Source organism: Metopolophium dirhodum, chromosome 4 (assembly GCF_019925205.1).
Source record: "Metopolophium dirhodum isolate CAU chromosome 4, ASM1992520v1, whole genome shotgun sequence".
In the NCBI taxonomy this organism is placed as follows: domain Eukaryota; kingdom Metazoa; phylum Arthropoda; class Insecta; order Hemiptera; family Aphididae; genus Metopolophium; species Metopolophium dirhodum.
In genome coordinates this window covers 28,867,944-28,889,914 of record NC_083563.1, presented here as the reverse complement: position 1 = coordinate 28,889,914, position 21,971 = coordinate 28,867,944, and the positions used below count along the sequence as shown (strand labels likewise).

General features: G+C 29.7%; 4 protein-coding genes across 6 annotated transcripts in view; 2 read left to right on the top strand and 2 right to left on the bottom strand.

Annotated features, from left to right (window-relative positions):
* Positions 1-230: 230 nt before the first annotated feature.
* LOC132942308 (uncharacterized) lies at positions 231-1,932 on the top strand. The gene has a single exon (XM_061010606.1). The coding sequence runs from the start codon at positions 577-579 to the stop codon at positions 1,825-1,827; it is 1,251 nt and encodes a 416-aa protein (XP_060866589.1). The 5' UTR covers positions 231-576; the 3' UTR covers positions 1,828-1,932.
* On the bottom strand, positions 1,802-4,821 carry LOC132942309 (NSFL1 cofactor p47-like). The gene is made up of 8 exons (XM_061010607.1): positions 4,552-4,821; positions 4,309-4,478; positions 4,024-4,194; positions 3,837-3,949; positions 3,615-3,768; positions 3,205-3,354; positions 2,938-3,147; positions 1,802-2,174 (listed from the first exon to the last, which is right to left on the bottom strand). The coding sequence occupies exons 1-8, from the start codon at positions 4,657-4,659 to the stop codon at positions 2,042-2,044; spliced, it is 1,209 nt and encodes a 402-aa protein (XP_060866590.1). The 5' UTR covers positions 4,660-4,821; the 3' UTR covers positions 1,802-2,041.
* A 5,471-nt stretch (positions 4,822-10,292) lies between these two features.
* On the top strand, positions 10,293-14,724 carry LOC132943983 (RNA-binding protein 42-like). 3 transcript variants are annotated; one of them, XM_061013180.1, is made up of 6 exons: positions 10,293-10,652; positions 10,717-10,778; positions 12,992-13,145; positions 13,618-13,970; positions 14,118-14,312; positions 14,386-14,724. In XM_061013180.1, exons 1-6 carry the CDS (start codon positions 10,603-10,605, stop codon positions 14,514-14,516), a joined length of 945 nt encoding a protein of 314 aa, XP_060869163.1. In that variant the 5' UTR covers positions 10,293-10,602; the 3' UTR covers positions 14,517-14,724. The 3 variants fall into 3 exon arrangements, with proteins under 3 accessions (XP_060869163.1, XP_060869162.1, XP_060869164.1); XM_061013179.1 differs by having other exon boundaries at positions 10,295-10,652; positions 10,717-10,787; XM_061013181.1 differs by lacking the exon at positions 10,293-10,652 and adding an exon at positions 10,885-10,975 and having other exon boundaries at positions 10,742-10,787.
* A 146-nt stretch (positions 14,725-14,870) lies between these two features.
* LOC132943982 (putative mediator of RNA polymerase II transcription subunit 26) overlaps positions 14,871-21,971 on the bottom strand; it is a 29,403-nt gene continuing 22,302 nt past the window's right edge. Inside the window, exons 4-6 of the mRNA XM_061013178.1 lie at positions 20,679-20,909; positions 17,148-20,592; positions 14,871-17,077 (exon numbers count right to left, since the gene is read on the bottom strand). Of these exons, the coding sequence (XP_060869161.1) occupies positions 17,076-17,077; positions 17,148-20,592; positions 20,679-20,909 (3,678 nt within the window). The 3' untranslated portion in view covers positions 14,871-17,075. The remainder of the gene's footprint in view (positions 17,078-17,147; positions 20,593-20,678; positions 20,910-21,971) is intronic.

Below are 21,971 nucleotides of genomic sequence, written 5' to 3'. Positions count from 1 at the left end.
TAGCTATGAAAGTATGAACATTGAACTTGATCTGTGATTATTGATTATTGAACGAACTACGGAGTCAGTGTCAGTCGTTACCATCATAGAATAAGAATATTATAATTTATTACTTAATTGACACATTCTGACTTCAGATGGTGTATTCGAATTTCGATGTTATCAACTGACATGATAAGCCAATAACAATTGCGTTATAAATTACAATCACGGACTACCAAGTCCGTGCCCCGTGGTTACAATTTGCTAATGTTACAATTGTTTTTTTTTATATATTTAACTACTCATCTCGACTAGTAGACTCTCGGAACACAAAGTATTATGTAAATAATAATTAAAAGTAATAATATTGTTTTTTTTCTAAGCTTTTTAAAATAGATCTATTTTCAATTTTGACTATTTTGTCCTATTGTTCTGTTGATAGAATATATATAACAAATAACAATTTACAACTTTATCGATAATTTCTATTAATATTGCCGTTCGCAATTTCGCAATATCTAATTATATTTGATGAAAACGAATCGGCAATAGGTTATTTGTTAATAGTTATTACCTAAGGGATTGTGTGAAACAATGAGAAAATACCAACAGTTGCTATTGGTGCTCGTGTCTTTTGTCAGTGTCTTTTCACTGTTGTTGTACAGGTATGAATACATGCAACTTCTGAACGTCTTAGAAGTGCTCAACTTTTTTGGTTACACAGCTGACAACATGACAAATTGTGTTCTGCTGGAGGACAAGTTCTATGTGGATCTGGAAAACGACAATTTGTTAGCAAAACCACCTGTTTCATGGATCAAACGCGATCAGTACTATGCATACTCTGCCTTCTGGTCCGCCCAACAACAGACTGTTCATTTGCTGATTTTGGGCCCAAGATCGGCGTTCTCTGGTTATGAATGCCGTGTATGGTTTAAAATGACAGATCAGTTTATTTCCAAGACGGCAAAACTTTCTTATAGCATTAGAACTAATAATCATGATCCAAATTTTCATCAATATGAGGTTCATTGCAAGCCTGACGACTTCCCTGTCAACACTGAACCATATGGAGTTTTGCTGGGACGAGAAAACTCATTAAAACTGTTCATACCAATTGAAGTTCAAAAAGAATCTCCCATCAAAGACGATCTGATTATGTGTATTGCACCAGATTATTCCGGCATCCCTGATACACATCTTGTAGAATTCATTGCATTTCACACATTGTTAGGTGTTCGTCATTTTGTAGCATACGATATTGGCATTCACTACAAAGTTCTTCAATTTTTACGTTCAATTTCTGGCCACAAAGACTTATACAAAACTTTTTCTACACTCTCTTGGCAGTTCCCTACGACAGATCTACAATTAGAAAGGTCAATTTTACAAAAAGATTGTATGCAAAGAACACAAGGTCTTGCTAAACATAGTATTTTATTATCATGGGATCAGTACTTGGCGTTAAATAAGGATGAACTTAATTCTTTAAAGAATGACATTCATTATACATTTCAAATAAAGAAATGTTGTAATAATCGGCAGCTAAAAAAATCCTGGCCCATGGCTATGAAGAAAACAATATGTGAAAAGACTAATGAGACAATAAATACTATCATTGATGATCAAACAATGAATTACCAACCGCCTACAAAAATGGGATCAATACATAGGTTGGAAGAAATATGTGAAAAAATCAGTGGTAAAGATGACAAAAGTATGGCTAAGTATTTAATAAATTTTGTAAATAGTAAACTGTTGAGGTTATGGAAATCTCAATTAAAATTTTCCATTACTCATGCAACCAATAACAATATAATTAATCTGTATACAAATTATTCTTGAATTTATTTTCGAGTGTAACATTTAAAAAGGAATTATATGTATGTATTTTTTTAAAGGATATTTTATACAAAATCAAATAAATATTACTATTTTTAAATAATTAAAGTGATGTGCTGTATTATTCTTAAATTTCAGCTTCCAAAAAACATTATAAAATAATGTAAATATATAAATTAATAAAAACAAAAAAAAAACCAAGTAAAACTAAAATACTTCAACCAATACGTTGGAAAATTACAGTGTTCAACAATCCAGCTTCTGACAATGTTTGATCATTATTGTCTAATGTTTTTGGAGGGTATGATGACTGCAATTTAAATGGTGTAGAAGCAAAGCTAGATCTTGCGCTGATATAAAATGTAGTTAAGAAAAATATTCAATAAATCAGGGTTAATTTCTAATAAAATATTATTGACTTAATTTAAAATTATTTAATATTTTCACAATATATAAATCTACAAAAATAATAAAATAATATAATATAATATATATATATTAATAACAATAAGTAATATTGAAAATCAACAATTAAAAACTAGGGATGGATTAAACTAAAATTGTATTTAAACTTTTAGACTTTGAGAAATGCAATAGAAGTAAAATATAATAGTAAGTTATTAACTACGTACCAATATAAAACTAATCTGCTATCGTATTCCAACATGTGAACATGATTTTGCACTAACCATGATACTCGTAGTCAATGTTGTATATTAGATTGTTTAGATTTCTGTATATCAAAATAAATGTTTCTTAGAAATTTAGTATCTAATTATCTATATTTGGTCTACTTTATTATTTTGCAATTAAGAATAGACATAATAGAAGTATAATGAGTACATTTTTCAATAAAATAATATAATTAGTTAATTTATTATTTTGTAATTGTTGTGGAATTTTACTGATACGTAATTGTTTAAAAATTTAAAACTTAATTAAATTTCAAACATTTTAAAGATTCGAGAACCCATCCCTAAAAATAACACACATTAAATCTACATAACAAGAATTTACTTACTACATCAGGACTAAGTTATACATTATACAGGTGTAATATTTTGGTTTATTAATGATTAATACCTTTCAAATGATATTAATTAAAAAGGATACGCTATGATGTAACGGCGAATATCTCCAATAGTATGACTATGGTTAAATGTGGCTACAATTCTTGTACCATCTACTAATCTGATCTGTAATGGAGTGGTAGGAGCGTCTGGTGTTAAAGGAACTTCAGCTCGAGCAATAGCTTCATTGGCAACACCACTGTCTGAAGTAACTTCTTTTGGGACTTCAATACCAACAACATCTGGTGCAGGGCTAAAAACTCATATTTGTAAAGATGCGTATTTAACTAAATATAATTTTTAAAATTACCTTCCCAACAAATTTCCAGATCCTCCAAAAATTTTTTTCTTTGGTTTAGATGGTACATATTCTTCATATCTATGATCTTCAACACTAACATGAAGTTCATCTTCACTAGATACATTTGCCTCTTTCAAAAGTAATGGTGGAATCTCCTCTCTAAAATAGAAGAGCATAACAATTAATAATGAATTTATTTATTCAAAAACGTGTGATGTAAGAAGTTAAACATTGATAGTTATAGATTATATTAACTATAATCAAAAACTACCTCAACACCTTAATTTTAAAATTAAGTAGTCAATATCTATAACAAAAAATGTAAGTATTATCAGAAACTAAAATATTAAAATGTCAATATAATAGACAATAGACACTAAATTGTTTGGGTTAAATATTTTTAACATTAAATTACTAACCCTCTAGCTACTAGAAGTAAAAATTCTCTATTCTCTGGACGATCAATGCTGTGCAATTCACCATCATTGATAGTGAATCCTTCTTTCCATACCTTTAAGACAACTTCTTCTTGATTAGATGAACGTTTTGTAGTAGCATTAGGAGATGGAATGACTAAAATCAAAATACTTAAATTAAAACACTAACTTATAAGTGGTACAACTTAATTGTGTTCAACAGACCTTCAGTGTCATTTTCAGTTTGGCCTAATTTATAACCTGTACCAAAGAAATTTGATGCACCACTGTCATGCGTAGAGCTACTACTGCCACTCGGTGCCGAAGTACTAGCATGCCTAAATATATTAAGTATTTATATAGTTTATCTCTATATGCACTAAAATCTCAAACAAAAGAACAATTGTTTTACTTCTGTGCCGTTTGAAACATATCAGTGATAACATCAGCATTGTTGCGTGGAGGCCCAATTACTTGTTGACCACTTGTGATTGATCCCCCAGCATAGAACCTCTGACCTTCTTCATCATCACTGTCTTTATCTTCAGATTCAGAATTCTTCAAACTACTGAAAGTCATTATTCTAAAACCAAATAAAGACCATTTATTGTAAGAATAGTAGTTTACCAACAGTATTCCAAATTTATAAATGGATAATATGTCTACCAATAGGTTCAGAAGAATGAAATTTAATTACCTAGATTGTGGTTGCCATTTTTTCGGTTTTATTACTGGTTTATAACTTGACATGCTCGCCATTGGCACATCCCTATTTGAAGCAGCTGCAGGCCTCGATGATGACTGTCCAGCATTACCGCTCGGAGGTTCATCGTCAGTACCTTCATCATAGAAGCTGGCCAATGCAGCCTAAAAATACACAATAAAAAATCAATATTATAAACACCAACACAAAGCACAACTTTTGTTATTTTCTCTTTACATCCATACTCCAGGCGGCCGATTCTAAATAAAATTTTGCTCTTTCCGAATCTACATTAGTTATGCCAGCAAATTCGTTGACCTTGTTGCTTTGCTCTGACTCGCTCATTGTGTTATTAGACTTAGGCAGTTACAAAAATATACTATAAAGGAAATCGTGCGGCGCAACAACTGAAATGTAAATTTAATATTTACATGTATGTATTATATTAATATTAACAAAAGTCAATAATACAAACGAAGTTTGATTATCTCATACCCACAAAAAGCGCTTGTAATCAATTTTTTTTTTGTTTTTCAATTTCAACTTGATGTAACCTAAAATATTCGATCAGTGTAGCCAGGAAAATAGAGCCACTACCTTTTGTTCCACATTTTATTTTTCTAAATCAACTTATTCTAATGATATTATTTTACCTTTGTTCCTATTTACATTCGCTCCAATACAATAATATGTTAATTGTCGAAATAAAATTGTTCCTATGGGCTATGGTGAAAGGATATTTTTTCCATAAAATGATTCATCCGATTATATCTTTTCACATATTATACCTTTGTTCCAATGAACGTTTGTTCCATAATTTATTTTTCTCCGGGATTTATTTTGGAAAACATTTGTAATTTGGAACAAATGTTCATTCGCATATAATGCGATTTGCGTATTATATTATATTATATTATATTGTATTTGGATCTTACATAGGCCTAAAAACTAGTTAATAAATCTATGTGATCTTATGATCCGTTGAAATTTAAAAATAAAATAAATAAATAAAAAAATAATGGTCTTGGAGAAAAAATAAAATAAATGAGCGGAAAAACATTTGAACTGAATTTTTTTATTTATGCATAACCCTTACACTTTCAACTTTTAACTTATAAGGTATTAAGGTATAACTGTTGAACGTATTAAGATGGTATATTATGCTTATGGCTAATCTCAATGGGAGCTTGCTCAATGCTCACCATAAGCGGAAATTTGGTGAAATTACTGGGAGGGGCATCATATATTATGAAATCAAAATATGCGGTTAGGTATATCGAACATGGCAAATAGGTAGTACGTATTGCGCGCGCGTCCCTCATCACGTAGCACAACAGTCAACAGTTAATTAGTTAAACATAAATAATAATATAATACAATGTTTTTGAAGCCGGCCAGAGTAGAGATATTAGTTTCGGTCGTCCTTTTAGTCTGCGTAGATATAATATATAAGTAACCACAATTAGCATGTTATGTCTACCAACAGATAATAAAATTACTTTTCAACAAAATTATTTATAATTCCGAGGCCTACAAAGTACCCAAGGTGGTTTTCACAAAAAATCTAGGGTTTTTTCGATTTTTGGTTTCGTCTTAGACGGTGATGACTGACTTGCTAGACTCTTAAACATGGACGTTTTTCCATTTTTTTTCATATAAATATGTATACACTACAGGTAACATGTTAATATGTATTGTTGACGCGGCCCGCATTAGTAGCAAGTACAATGTACATTTTACAAGCACTAAGCGGCCTGTCTATCTCATCACCAACCACCACTGCAGGATGCAAGCAGCGCGACCGGATCGACTCTCCCACCGAGCCCGTAACGGTCGTGATCGGTTTTTGGAAATTACTATTTTTTCTTTTCACTTATAGCCGCTCGACGTCGGTTCTGCAATCCACCGCAGGTTAGGTTAGGTGGATTGCCTACCTGATTTGCTGCAGCACATTGTCCGCTATTCGACGAAGTTGGATTGCCTACCTAGGTGCAGGGGCGGAGTGGCCGGTCTGGAAATGGGAATTTTCCAGATGGCCTGGACCATACTATGGCCTGGTGGCCTGGCCATTTTGTTAGATTTTTTTTTTTTAATTTAATTTAATTTACAAAATATTAGTTAACGCTAAATGCTAAATGTGTCAAAAATGTGTGTCTATTAAACTATTGTATTACAAATATTATTAATGTAATAATAGAACATTGTAATAGCCTCGTACAATCGTATACTCGTATGAGAAAGCTTTGGATATAAAATTACAAAATATTTGGTACATAAATATAGACATTAAATAAAATTAAAGCAATATTATATTGATATAGGCTGGTTATTTTTATAACATGACACCCAGATTCGACGTATTTCCACCTGTTGAACCGACAAGTTGTTTATCTGTACCCTTTATCTGTAGACTGTAGTAGGACTGCAGAGTGGCGACGAATATAGCAATACGCCAATGCCTAATGGCTAATAATAACTAATAATACTAATAATGTCTAAAATATTAGTATTTATAATAATATAATCAATATTAATGATAATACATATTAATTTTGTATTATTGGTCCCTTTACTTTGGTCATTGTTATTTTTATAAATAATATCTATAATAAGCCCAAACAAATTAGTCATTAGTGTTTGATATTTGTACACTGTTCACTTGTTGTTGAGGGTGTCGACAGTGTCGTTTATCCACGTTTTTCCTTTTATTAATCCAGCTGTTGTTAACATGTTAATTTGTTTGCTATCTAATGAAAATTTAAGTTTTATATTATTGATCGTACGATATTATATTGTAATTATGAATAAAAAAAGGAAAGGGGTGGCAGGAAGAGATCGCGAAAAAAACAAAAAATTACTTGCAAAATGTGCTGAAAAATGTAATCAATTAGATTCATTTTTTCTAAAAGGTACACCTACCTTAGAACTGTGTAATATGTTGTTATAATGTTTTAATTAAATATAATTTATTTGCAAATGCTTACCCGACATTAACTATAGCATATCAATATATTTTAACCCTCCCTGTTACGCAAGTTTCTTGTGAAAGGTCATTCTCAACATTGAAATATTTAAAAAACCGGCTGAGAAATTCAATGACCAATGAACATCTTGAGTCTTTTATGCTAATGGCCATTGAAAATAAAATTCTCATGGAAATTGATAATAATATTATCATAAATGCAGTTGGTGAGAAATCTAAACTATTATTTAAATTATTATTATAAATGTATAAACCATTTTTAATTTTTATTATATTGTTTATAATTTATGTATTTATTTATTACTTATTACCTTATACCTACTATACCTAAACCATGAAAACACAATATATAATTATTAATTATTAATATTTCGTTGGTTTCAACTATTAAACTATGCCTACAAATTTTATATTTCAGACATTCAGGTATTAGTAGTATATTAATAAAAGATGGGCAATTTAATGAAAATAATTAAGTCTGGCTAGTTAAGTTAATTCAATTAAATTGCTTTCAGGCTTCAGTTAAATTTAAAAGTTAACAAAAAAAAAAAAATTAACTTAACTCATTGAAAAAAATTAATTTTTTTTTCAAGTTATAAATTGCACTAGAATTAAATCTACTTATATAATAGTTATGAAATAGGTGAATAGAAAACAAAATTCGAGCGTAGCGAGAAAAAAATTTTTGGTGGGTGGCCTGGATAAATTTTAAACTCCCGGCCTGGATTTGGTTCCCACTCCGCCCCTGCCTAGGTGGCTAACTTGAAAGTTAATCGATTTTGACTTGAGATGACTGACTTGCTAGACACTCGCAACACGGTTGTCGACTTTACACTTTTTTTACATAAGAAAATGCACCGGACATACGACGGCACTCTATCCACCGCAGTGTAATATGACGGACACTCAGGTTTTCCATCTAACAATAAACCCTCGTGATAATATTAATTATTAAAATACATAATGTAGGTATACACGGTGACGGTATTCCACCAAGCATGCTCGCATCCATTTTTCCCTTAAAAACTTTTTAAAAAATAACTTGCTTAAAAATGTACCTACAGTATAATTTGGCACAGTTTTATTTACTTGTAAAATTCGATTATTAATATTATTATTATTTTATCTATTTAATGTACTATTTCATAGTATGTGGCCAACATACAAATTAAGTTTCCATGGAATTTGTCATTCGTCTTACAATTGTTATTGACTATTGTAACGAATTGATTATTGTCTATACCTACTACATAGTATAGCTAACCTAACCTAACCAGTAACCAATTGTAATTATTTTAATATTATTGTTATCATGTCTTCAATTGTTTCTAACGGCTATAACGCTGTGCATTTACATTTGGCCAAGAGACGTACAGTCAATTACGCTGCAAGTCCACTGGAAAAATGCTGCTTTTGCAGACCAAATGGTTTGGTTAGCGAATGAGCCGCGAAAAAGAAGTGAAGGCGGTTAAACCCAGACACGGGTTTTTTCAATGCCAAACATCGATGTGATGACCACTGAAATGGAAATCCAAGCGCCGTATGATGACACAGCTGCAGTACAAACAGAGTTTGAGACTCTGACGGGATCCTATGTGGCGATGTCACTCGTTAATGCGGGCCAGCAACTAGCAAGACACCGTGGTAATAACGATCAAGCCTGGACGCCGTTCGATTTGGTCCCGCATTAAAAAAAATTGTAGTCGTGTATTGTGCTGCGGATGCGCGTAGTGCAGATAAATTGCTGTTGTGGCCGTTGCTTTGTATACAGTTTATGTACCATATATAGATACCACCTACAACTCTTAAAATGTTAAAAATATTATTGTATATAGAATGATTATATTATGTTTGTATAAAAATTAATTAGCCTAATTACTATAGTAATCAAGTGCTGTAAATGTATTGTAATGATTGACAAAAATAAATGTCTGTGTTGAATAATTCAATTAGTTTCAATTTTATGATTTTTATGTAATATTAAATATTAATAAATGGCAAAACGCTATTGTAGAATTGAATAGATTTATTATGAAATAAAAAATGACGGTGAGAACTGAGTATGCTTGGCGGATCACCCTGTATATGTATTAAATATTTTTTTATATAAAACCTATAGGTATTTTATTTCAAATAGTTATATTGGAACGTTAATATTTTGTTTCACTAAATGGTAGATCATTAAATCGTGGTCATGAAAAACGGTTATATTTTTAGTTTTACTGCCGGTAATTTTAGGTTTAGAGTGATGAATGTATTAATTGTTTAATGATATGTTTTTTTTGTTACAAAAAATCTAAAAATTATTTAAACACAGTTTTTAATGGATGCTGTGGCTCCAAATTTGGACAAAATTAGATATTTAAACACGGAAAATAACGATTGATTTTTGTAGTTTAAAAATATTATTATAATATAGGCTGACCGTTTGGGTCTTTTCTCAGAATCATTTTTCGTATGGGTACAAATGTACAATGATTGTATATCATTGAATTTAAATTTAATACTTCCTTTAAAGTGACTCAGTAGCAGATCCAAAAGTCACCCGAGGCCCCTCCCCCGGGTGAATTTTCAAAAATTAAATTACCTTTTTGTTTAGCTAATTATAATAATATGATTTTATTAATAGTTAAAAACCGTAAATTTTTGTGAAAAGTAGCAAATTTTGAAGATTTTTAAAATGAAAATAATATACCTAGTTATACTATAATACAAAACGTCCGAAGCAGGGAAGAATATCCACTGATAGAAGAGGGGAAATCTCTTTATGTCATCCTTATGTGCCCCTCCACTCCAATTTTATATCTATACTAAAAATACAAAATTATAAACACTATAATAAAATTGTCGTCCCTCCGCTCAGAATCTAAAAGAGAGTGATAAGTGATAAGGTCTTGTCCGAAAAATGATAAGAGTGGTTATACGGTGGTTACCCAGTTACTAACTTGAGGTTGTGACTGGTGACTGGACTCCGCCAGGGTGTTGCAATGTTTCATAGCAAGACAGCAAGTCGAGGGATATCACTCCGGATATCAGATCAACAGACCAATGCTATTATGCTGAAGCTATTAAGTGTTGACTATTGACATTTGAGTATTTGACTACTAAACAATTTAACATTACCTATTAATTTATATACTATACCTAAATATATTCAATTTTACTTTAGTGTTTAATTACTATAGTTATTACATTATTATTTATTTGTGACTTATCTCCATCTTTTTAACCAGAAATATAACTTACTATTGGAGAGACACTTAGGTATATATTAAAATTTAAAGTATCTACTTTTGTCATCAGATATGGCTGACGCTTTTGACAAACTTCGTATGATGGAAGACGAAATGAACAAGTAAAAAGATTTTACAATGTAGTAAAAATGATTTTTTTTTTTAATGGTTTAATGTTTGTTTTAGATTTGAAGAAGAAATTGGGATACCCAACTATATGGATGGAACACCTGGTGCTCAATCATACGGTAATTCTGGTAATTATAAATTTATATAATATATAAACATCTTACCTCAAAGTTTATATTAGATATAATATTTTTGAAAAAATTACCTTTAAAATATATTATTAAGTTATAGAAAATACCTATTCCGATTTCCGATTAATACCTATTGAAAATTCTGGAACTGTCTGTGACGTAATAATGAAGAGAAATCAAGTCTTGTAAGTTTTGTATTCAACTAAAGACAAATGTGCTAGTCATCAAACCATATTTTAATTGAAATATTTATCTATAATCTTAATCCATCATTTAAATTATTTGAAGTCAATATATTTTTCATAAAATGTATAGCAGTTTTCAGTTATTAATAACGTAACTACTACAGTGTCACAGGTTAACAGTTTAACGGTTGTAAATATTTATCAAAATGATGATTCATGTTGTACAATCTTAACTAGGGCCTGGAATCTGATACATTTGCATTGTTTTTTTTTTAATTTAATAAAATACATAGTAATTTGATTAGTTGTATGATTGTATGAATATTACAATGGTATATTTTTTATATTTCGGTGATTTTATACATTTTTCTTAATGTAAAAGGCTATGATAAATATACCATAGCTGTTTCTTATTGTCGTATCATAAAAGTTGGTTGCTTTGTGGTGTACAAAAATTATATAAATACCGAACAATTTTTTTTAGTATTGTTAAAGGGTATAAGATTATTTTCAGTATTATATTATCAATAGTTTCATTGTCAAATATTCTAACCTGAGAACTTCTTAAATTCATAAAATAAGATACTTTATGTTATTCTTCTTATGGTCTAACCTAACGTATTAACAAATTTTAAATTATTAATTACTAAGCGAACTTGGTTAACTCAATGTTGAAACCGGCAAAAAAAATGAGTTATCCAAGTATAATAAAATAATAAAAAAATTTAGGAACCAGGAAAAAGTTCAAGGTATCAGAGATTTCGAGTTAACCAAGTTAATACAATTTGACCTAGTGCCAATTAAAATAATGAATAATAATAAAAAAAAAATCTGAGGAAGTTATTCTGCTGTATAGAAGGTGTCGAGTATTCTTTGTCATTGAGTACTTTATACTATTTAACTATTTGGATAACATAGTTAAAATAAAATTGGGTAACACTTGTAAACATTACAAATTTGTGTCACCATATTTTACCACTGATTATCTCATAAAGACCAGTCATAATTATTGCCAAGCATATGAGTAATTTATTTATGAAATATTAGCAGACTTTGATTGGTCCCTGCCATCAACACCGGTAGATGAAACATGGGCCATGAACCCAGGGGGCGGACTGGCCGAGGATACTATAAAACAGGTAGCACCCCATGCATATATATAATACAGGCCCCAATTACCATTTTCGGGCCCTTTCTTAAATTAATCTCTTATTGTAATGTATAACTCTTCCCAATTTCAATAAGTTTAAAAGAAATTTATGGACCCCTAATTAATTTTACACCCTAGACCAAAAGTAGCCAGTCCGCCCCTGAATGAATCACATACAACAAAAATGTCAAAATCTACTTGGACGGTTTTTGTAAGAAGGTGGTCAAGTCAATTTTTAAAAATTTTATATTATACTATTGTTTTGCAGGTAAGTTTATGCTAGATCGACGGGTAGCACTAATATTTGGCTATTTATTCCTTAATAATATTACCTATGGATATAGCCACAGACTACTGTAGTACTGTCTACTAGTACTACTGTACAATTCTTAGATCATATATGATCGTACATGATCTAAGTTACTACTAGTAGTCTGTGGATATAGCCAAATTGAAGTGCTACCAGTTAATCCAGCGTAAAATTATCTGCTAAACAAAAGTATAATATTCAACTTTTAAAAACTGACTTGACCACCTTCTTACAAAAACCGTCCACTTTATTTTTGTTTTGAGAGCATTTAGTTTTATTAATTTAAAAAATGTTTTTTGTTTATTCTTATGTATCTAAGTAATTTTTATATTGTTAGGTATTCAGGTAATTTTTCTACATTTCTGACTTGTAGCCTTATTCCCTGTTATAGCATCTTTTCAAAATACTTTCAAATCATCTAGTTTTGGGCCCTAGTCATAGAAATTCAAAATTATAAAATTAATAATGATTGTCCTAATTTGTTTAATGTTATTTATTCTTTATTAGTTATTACCTTATTTAAGTACTATTATATTATATTATACATTTTGTTTAGATAATTATTCAATGATGGGACAACAAAATACAATTGCCTCTCAAGGATATAATAATATGCGACCATCGTTCTCTAACAACCAAATGCTATTACAGCAACCTCAACGGAGATTTAATGTCAAAGTAGACAAAACAATTGGTCCTGTTATTCTCAGGTATATATTGATTGTTTCTTTTCAGTTTCTAGTAAACATTAATTAACGGTTCTATTGTTCTAACTTCTAATATAAATGTCATACAAGTATGCCACTAAAAAATGGGGTAATAGTAATATTATCTTTTATAAATGCTTAATTGTTACTTAATATTTTCTTAAATTTACTTTATAATATAATTATTTGAAATTTATTATTATCCACTAGTAAAGTTTATAATGTACTAGCTGTTGACAATATATAGATTTGTTATTTATTCCTTGACTTAATTAAATTTTACTATAGCCACATAGGCTATAAAATAAAAATATTTGTTTGCAATTTTATCGATGTAAGATTAAAGTTTCATTAAAAATGTATTATTTATAAAAAAAAAAATTATGGTAAATAACAATATTGTGGGTTTGTAATTTCAATTTCTACCAATATGATACACAAATGCATATATTTTTAAAAATAAACTGTATTTTAGTGGTGCTCCTAAACTGTATACATCCAAACCTGAACCACCTCAACTACCTTCAAATGATTTGATGATTAAAGCAGAAGATATATTAAAAATGACAACAAGTATCAATCCGTTAAAAAAAGAATCTAAGAAGTCACAACCCACAATATTGCCTGGTAAAGAAATGGCAGAGGCTGTTAAAGCAACATCTAAAACAGTTGTTGTATCAGCTGGAGGTAATGCTGTTGCTGCAGCTGAATGTGCTGCATCAATTCCAAATCAATCTGCCAAGAGCAAAGGAAAAAAAAATAAGAAGTTTATAAGAACTTCTGGAGGACAAGTATGGGAAGATCAAACGCTGTCTGAATGGGATGAAGGTATGCCTTTTAATTTAAGTATTGATAAACTGTAGCAATCAATTATATACATTTTCAAGTACAAATAAAAGTATATATTTTTGATTTGGTATTGTTTCAACATAATTTATATATAATAGGTGTTCCAAATTTAAATTTTATTTTCAGACGATTTTCGATTATTTTGTGGGGATTTAGGCAATGACGTCACTGATGAATTATTAGCTCGAACGTTTAGTCGATATCCTTCATTCCAAAAAGCCCGTGTAGTACGTGATCGCCGCACTATGAAAACCCGAGGTTTTGGGTTTGTATCGTTCAAAGACCCAGCAGACTTTATTAAGGCTACAAAAGAACTCAATGGTATTGATTTTTTGTCCTTTTTTACTTCTTAATATTTTTAAATGCTTCTATTATATATTTTTCTTTTTATTAGGTCGATATGTGGGTAGTAGGCCAATAAAACTACGGAAGAGTATGTGGAAAAATAGAAGTTTGGAAGTAACTAAAAAGAAGGAGAAAGAAAAGGCTGCACTCATTAATTTATTAACGGGTCAATCTTCATAACAATGATTTTTTATTTTTACCATAGAAGTTAACTAAATAATATTTCTGTAAAATTGTAAGCAGATGATATACTTTTATTTGACTTTTAGTACTTACCTTTTCAATAAGATCTTGCTCTATTATGTTTTTAAAATAAAAATGTATACAGAAATTGTAAGTGTTTTAATGTTAAACAAATAAAATGTTTTCTTTAAGTATTAAAAATAAATTTGTAGTTCAAATTAATAACGATTAGACCTAATCGATTTACAATAAACTTAAATAGTTATAAACATTGTGTTATTCAACAAATTATTGTACAAAAGAATAGATAGGAAGTAGGTATTACAGAAAAGATGAAATACACAATAGAAATATTGTCAAAACTAGTTTTATAGTGTTAAAACAACATATTATATATAATTAAAAAATAACAGTACACTTCATTTATTCAAGTACACATAGTTTATATATTTTTAGCATGTACATTTTAAGTAAGGATTTTTTCAGTACATGTATAATTGTAAAGCCTATGATAATATGATGTATTCCAACTATGGACTATGTGAAATAGATGTGGACTGAGTATAAAAAAAATCCAGAATATTATTGAGTTTTGTACATTATTATTTTTTTTTTTTATATATAAAACTGTACAACTTATTTCTTCAACAATAACTTTTAACGACTTATTTTAATATAGACGACTACAGTAAATATTTTGGTATGCAAGAGAATAGGTATCATTGTCAGTTAAAGATGATGAGAGTAAAATAAATTAAGTAAAACTATTAAATATGTGTAGGCATAATATCATAACTACAACATTCATTCGTAGAAGGAGCAAGTTTTTTCAAAATAAAGTAATAAATAAACTTAAAAAATTTAAACGTGCAACAAAAAAAGAAAAAATAATAATAAAACAGTAATATACAAAGACTATCATAAGAAAAAATAATTTTAAACGAAACATAAAATCACAGATTTCGATTAATTTGTCAATAATAATTAATAAATGATTTTCTTAAATTTTAATACACGATAGTAATGTTCTAACAAGTAACATCTTATTAGCTTTAAAAATATAAAATATACAGTCTAAATTGTATTTGTTAATACAATTGAATAATTTGATTATATACATAATATGTTAAATATAATATAATATTTATACAGGTATATCACTCTATTTCCTGCTCTATTTAAAAAAAATATTTCGGTGGTTGATATTTGAAAATAACTTTAAAAAACAAAATTACATATCATACATTGTATTGCTAGAAAAATTTCTTTTTCCAGAAAGTTTCAAATTTTACAAAAACCAATGGTCTGCATTTTAAAAATAATTTTGTAATAAGTAAAAAAATGAATACAATTTTAAGTCTCAATATAATACGTAAAATGTCAAAAATGTAATTTCAAATATCATTAAAAGTATTTTCATAAAATATCAATGATGTTAATTTGATATTAAACATAATAATAATATACATACATATATATATATTTACAATGATTATGCCGGGTTGCATGAAAAATATATTAATTTAATGGTTCAATAAAATTTAATGGACACTCATGGGCCACTAAATCAGATTCATTAAATATTTAGTGATGGTTCATGCAACCTGGCATTAGACAGGTAATACTTAAGTAATCTAATAAATTAGATGGTAAATTCAATAAGCATTAGACATAACTAGACCTAAAAACGAATATCATGGGCTGAATTTTAAAATAAATATTTCTGTTACTTGATCATAAAAAAGTACGTACAGAGAATAAGTTATTCACATTAAAAAAAAATTTAAATCATTTGCAGCTGAAGTTCTTAAGAATTTCATTCTGTATTTGGTTTGTGAATAAACAGGGTATTGAATATTTAAAATACTTAAAAATATAATATTTAATCAATTCCAATTGTTTCTTTTATCAAATACAAATTTGTTAAATTTATTAGTGATTTCTTAAATTCTGATACCTGCCCAATTGATACAACAAATATTTTGGTATTGAAAATGATATCTAAACATTACTCATTAAACATAAAATAAAATAAATAACTAATTTGTTTGAATTTTAATTTAAGGAATAATTTTTTAAATGTACTGCGTAAATGTATTGAATAAAAAATAATTAATTTTATGAACTAATTCAGATTTTGATTATTATTATTAACTCTAAATTAGAAGCTGTTCTATTATACTTGAGGTAAAAATTTAGGAAATTTGAGGAAACAGAAAAAGGCTGACCGTTAAATTAAAAAGAATATGTTCTCAAGAACTTCGTTTAACGATTGTTAATTTTTTTTTTTAACAAACGTATTAACACACAAAATAATATTTATAAAATATGCCTCGATCAGAGGAACATTACATTGCAATAATATATAATAACCTAACTTATTTAGGAAATATTATACATCTTTTAAAATTACAGATTGTAGTTTCTCTTAAACAACACAATATTGTTATTATTATTTTTAAATTTTTTTATAGGAACTTGTTTTGATGGCCAAGATGTGCATCATTACCTTGTGGTTGGATTTTCTTGTGCCAAATATTTGCTTATGATATTGTATCCTAAAAAAAAAAATGTTTTTTATTAAAAAAATCGACCATTTTAAGTTCAAAATGTTGTTGAACTACTTACATCTAGGAAATGAATGTTCAATGGAGTACATGTTTGGTGAGTCAGAAGCATTGGATATAGTCTTTCTTTCGTCTGCTGAATTATCAGACCAATCCACTACGTTACTACTTGAAATACAATGAACCATTGGTTGTCTATTTTGCATATCAGATAATGTTGATGATGGTGATAATGCAGCGTCCAAATCAGCTGTAATAGAACTTGAAGGCATTTCTGGTTTAGCTGAAGGACTTTGTCCACTTACAGGACTTAAAGTTGTTGTATCAGGTGGGCTACCAACATATGCATTACGATTTGTAGCAACAATTAGGGCTGGTGTAGATGAAATCTGTAACACTTGTTGTCCAGTAGCAGTTTGTGTAGACACAGAGTGTTTAGCAAATTTAGAATTTTTATCAGAATTTGTTGTAGTAATAATGAAATTCCCTGATGAATTGGTTTTTTCAAGAATGAAATTTCCACAAAGCTGTTTATCGCCAGAAGTTGGACTTGTAATTATAAAACTTTGGGTTTGCTTCTCAGAATTCATATTATTTAAAATAAAATGTGTGCCACCCGACTGTTGCTTATCTTTAGGACTCAGAATAAACCCTTGTTGTTTATTATCGGCAATAATGTAATTTTGACCTTGTTTTTCATTTATAATTAAATTGCCTTGCTCGTTGCCTTGTTGTCCAGATACCATGGTCATCTGCTGTTGAACGATGGTTGTGTTTTGTTGAACTACAGTGGTATTTTCTTGATTTTGTTGAATAGAACATGGTACTACATGTATGTAATCATTTTGCTGCTGATTCCTATTCTGGTTTTGTGACTGATTAGGGCTCAAGCTAGCTAAAATAGGGCTCAATTGGCCAACACTATTTACAATAAATTGATTACTTTGTTGTGTTCTTTGTTGTGTTTGAGGGGTCCTTAAAACCATTCCAGTAGGTAATAAATTTTGACCAGTATTAGAAAATGGGGATATAACATTTAATTGTACTGCGTCTTGTAGAATGGAATTGTCGGCCATAACTACACCACCTAAATTTGCTGGTACAATGAATTGTTGGATAGATGGAAGATTATGAACAAGACTAACAGGTTGTATCACATTTGTTATCAGTTGTTGGTTACCATATTGGGTGGTTTTATTTGGAAGTATTAATGTTTGAACAACAGGCTGATTAAAGTTTTGCTGTTGAGGTTGTAACAATACACTAGAATTGTTCTGATGATTAGGAGATATTTGGGGTGATTTTCGTTTTTTAGAATTAATAGTTTTACGTTTGGAATCTGGCGGAGATAATAGATTTGAGCCTCTTGGTGAAAATGCTCCACTATTATCTATATTTCCTGTAGCAACAGCAAGTTGTGGTACCTGTACTTGATCAACAGTCATAACATTTCCGGGCTGAAGTAGTAAGGTACTTTGACCTCCCTGTAAAGTATTTACAAGGACAGTAGGTTGTTGTTGCACTGTTGAAAGAACTTGGGAAGTATTTGGTGATTGTATTTTAGTTGACGCCATTATAAATTGTCCATTGCTTGTCAATAATATATGGCTTGGTTGAATACTTGATTTTTCTGAAGACGTAGGAACTTGTATGCTGCTTACAACACTTTGTACCATTTCTAAGGGTGTTTTGGATGTGACTGGTTGTTGACGACTAGGTGGTAACATTTGGTCTTCAGATGTGTTCACCGTTACCACAGATGTATTGGCTCTACCAGCCAGCACTGAAGTAATTGTATTTGAACTAGCTGTTCGACCACTAGCCATTGTTGTAACATTTGTTGTGTACCTAGGTTTTTCTTGTCTGTATGGTCTTGCAGGAGGAGATAATGGTGAAAATGAATTGGTACTTATTGTATTATTCAGTAGAGCTGTCTGTTGTGCTAAATAGCCGCTTGGATCATCCAAAAATGATGGGTAACTGTCCTCTTCAGATGGAGACTTAGATTTTCTACCAAAATTAACAGTTTTAGTAGATTGTTTAAGTGGCTTTCGATTTTTTTCTTCTACTCTGGAAACTTGGGGAATATGATGATGGATGGGAGGTACTCGATCCTCAACTACTTGTTTAGAACATTCATGTTGCAGTATATGTTGTTGTTGCTGTATATGTGGTTGTTGCTGTAATTGTTGTTGCTGTATTTGTTGTTGCTGTATTTGTTGTTGCTGTAATTGTTGTTGCTGTATTTGTTGTTGCTGTATTTGTTGTTGCTGTATTTGTTGTTGCTGTATTTGTTGTTGATGTATTTGTTGTTGCTGTATAGGTTGTTGCTGTATTTGTTGTTGATGTATTTGTTGTTGCTGTATAGGTTGTTGCTGTATTTGTTGTTGCGGTATTTGTTGTTGCGGTATTTGTTGATGTTTATTAAGCTGCCAGGGAGGTGTTGATTTATGTTGAGGTCTTAATTGTTTTGTAATTGATTGTTGTATATTTTGTGTGTTTATTTGTTGTTGTACTTGTTTAACTTGTGGAGTTAGTGGTCTTATCTGTGGAGCCTCAACAGGACTTTGGTTATTAATTGTAGTACAAACATTATTTTTTAAATTACAATCCATATGATGATGACACTGTGACTGAGGTTGAGGCTCATATTCATACTGTGATGGATATTCTTGTGTTGGATTATTTCTATTGTCTGGATAAGATTCTGTATAATTATTTTGATCTTGGTACATATCAGGATAATATTCATGATTTGTAGATTCATTCTGTCGTATAGGCTGTGACTGTGGTTGCTGTTGATATGAGTTTATTTGGTTACCATAACTAGGATTTTGATCACTCGAATTACAATAGTGTCCACAATGACTAGAACAATTGAAACGGCAACTCCCTTGGGTTCTTAGACTATCATAATTATTATATTGCATCTGTTCTGTTTGGTACATACTATGCGTATTTTTTTGATAATATTCTTGTGATGCCATTTCATTTTGATATTGTTGGTGATGTGGTTGACATGAAGAGTCCGGTTGTAATGCAGTTGTTTCATGAGATCTACATTGAGGGGAGTTATACCTATAACCGTTTCGATATGATTGTTCATATCCAAGGTCTTGCTGGTATGAATGGTTTGGGTAGTGAGGAACTCTTGGATTTCCCAAGCCCATTGATTGGGATTGGGTATTTGGTATCATTGTTCCTTGAGGATTAGGCATTACATTTTCTTGAGAATTTGGCATCACAGTTCCTTGAAGATTTGACATCATTGCACTTTGAGAATTAGGCATAATTGGTCCTTGGGAATTTGACATCACAGATGAACTTTGGTTTAGTATTGGTGGAGTTTGAGGATTTGGCACTACATGCTGCATACCTTGTGACATTACTTCTGGTCCTTGAGTATTCAATATAGGTTGCGGAGATTGAGGATTTAACATTGCAGATGTTCCTTGAGACGAAAATCTTATTTGACTAGGAACAGTAGATTGATCTGGCCATTGCATCTACAAAAATACAAATTTTACATTATTAACATATTTTAAAAATGTATACCTAATAATAATATACAGAATTATTAATAAAGTCTCACTTGATGAGAATTTGAAACTTGTGAGAAGTTTTCTTTTCCGGCTTTTTCACCTTCATAAGGAGGAAATGAATATTGTTGTTGGACACCAGAAAGTTTTCTTTTTTTTCGATTTTCTGCCATTTCTAAGGAATATTTGCTAAATCTATTTTCGGGATTGTTAAACATCATTTTTCTCTTATGATTGCAAAGATTGGTCATAGTGTTGAGGCCCGACGTAGGTTTCGTCATTACCTATAAATTAATTAAATATAAATCTATATTATATATGTTTTGTACATAAACGTTATAACTTATATTTAAATATTATGATGTATTTGATATATGTGAATAATTGGATAAAAGATTTATATAAGTATGTAATAGCATTACAAATAAATATGTGGGAGTGTCACCTTGGGGAATTTTTGGAGGATAGTAGACTTGTCAAGGACAAGATTTGTGAATGGTTAATGGCTACGCCTTGATAATAATTATGACACTTCATAAATGAAAAAAAAAATCAAGGCCAAATATCAAATAAATCATTATATGCATGTGTGTAAACAAATGTAAAGATCGTGAGAATCGTTAAATATTTCATGACGTCTATACATTCCTTTTAGTTATGGCAAAATGTATTTGATAAAAATTAACCAAAAACTATTGCAACGAATTTATAGTAGAAATTTAAATTTATTAGGTAAATATTTTAAATGTTTCTGCATTATCTCTAATACCTAATCAGTACGGCAAAATAATGTAACAATGTAAAAAAATAACAACTACAATCTATTAATAATAACTTATGTGGTTGAAAATAACCACTTACCTAAGAGAAACAGAAAATAACGAGTAAGAAAAAAGTAATAATAATAACATACGAATAGAAATATGTTACCAATCTTATCCATAAATCATAAATAAATAGGCCAACCAGGCTTAAAATAAGCCAATATAATATAATAACTAAAAACTTCAATGAACGTCATTTATGGGATCAATTGCGCATGTATAGGTACAAATTATTATTCGCTATTATTTAGTTATAACTTATAAGTTATTTATTATTTTATTAGTATTGTTAAAGTTCAAAAATAAATTTGTTTTAATTACATTTAAAAAAAAACTTTATTTAATGAATCATATTATGTCAAATTGTATGACAACAATTTAAAACCTCAAAGCTGGCGCTCGTTTGCAAATTATTAATAGCTTGTTTAATACAGTGTATATTTTTATCGTGCGATCGCTTTGGACGGGTCCCAAAAAATATCATCAAACCAGCAGAATTTGGTTTGTTTCACTTTGTCCAAA

Coding starts and splice junctions, on each gene's coding strand:
- LOC132942308 (XM_061010606.1), top strand. CDS start 577: ATGAGAAAATACCAACAGTTGCTATTGGTGCTCGTGTCTTTTGTCAGT.
- LOC132942309 (XM_061010607.1), bottom strand. CDS start 4,659: ATGAGCGAGTCAGAGCAAAGCAACAAGGTCAACGAATTTGCTGGCATA. Junction 3,950..4,023: donor ATGTTTCAAACGGCACAGAA/GTAAAACAATTG, acceptor TAATATATTTAG/GCATGCTAGTACTTCGGCAC. Junction 2,175..2,937: donor ATTCGCCGTTACATCATAGC/GTATCCTTTTTA, acceptor ATTTTATATCAG/CGCAAGATCTAGCTTTGCTT.
- LOC132943983 (XM_061013179.1), top strand. CDS start 10,603: ATGGCTGACGCTTTTGACAAACTTCGTATGATGGAAGACGAAATGAAC. Junction 10,788..12,991: donor TCAATCATACGGTAATTCTG/GTAATTATAAAT, acceptor CATTTTGTTTAG/ATAATTATTCAATGATGGGA. Junction 13,971..14,117: donor GCTGTCTGAATGGGATGAAG/GTATGCCTTTTA, acceptor TTTTATTTTCAG/ACGATTTTCGATTATTTTGT.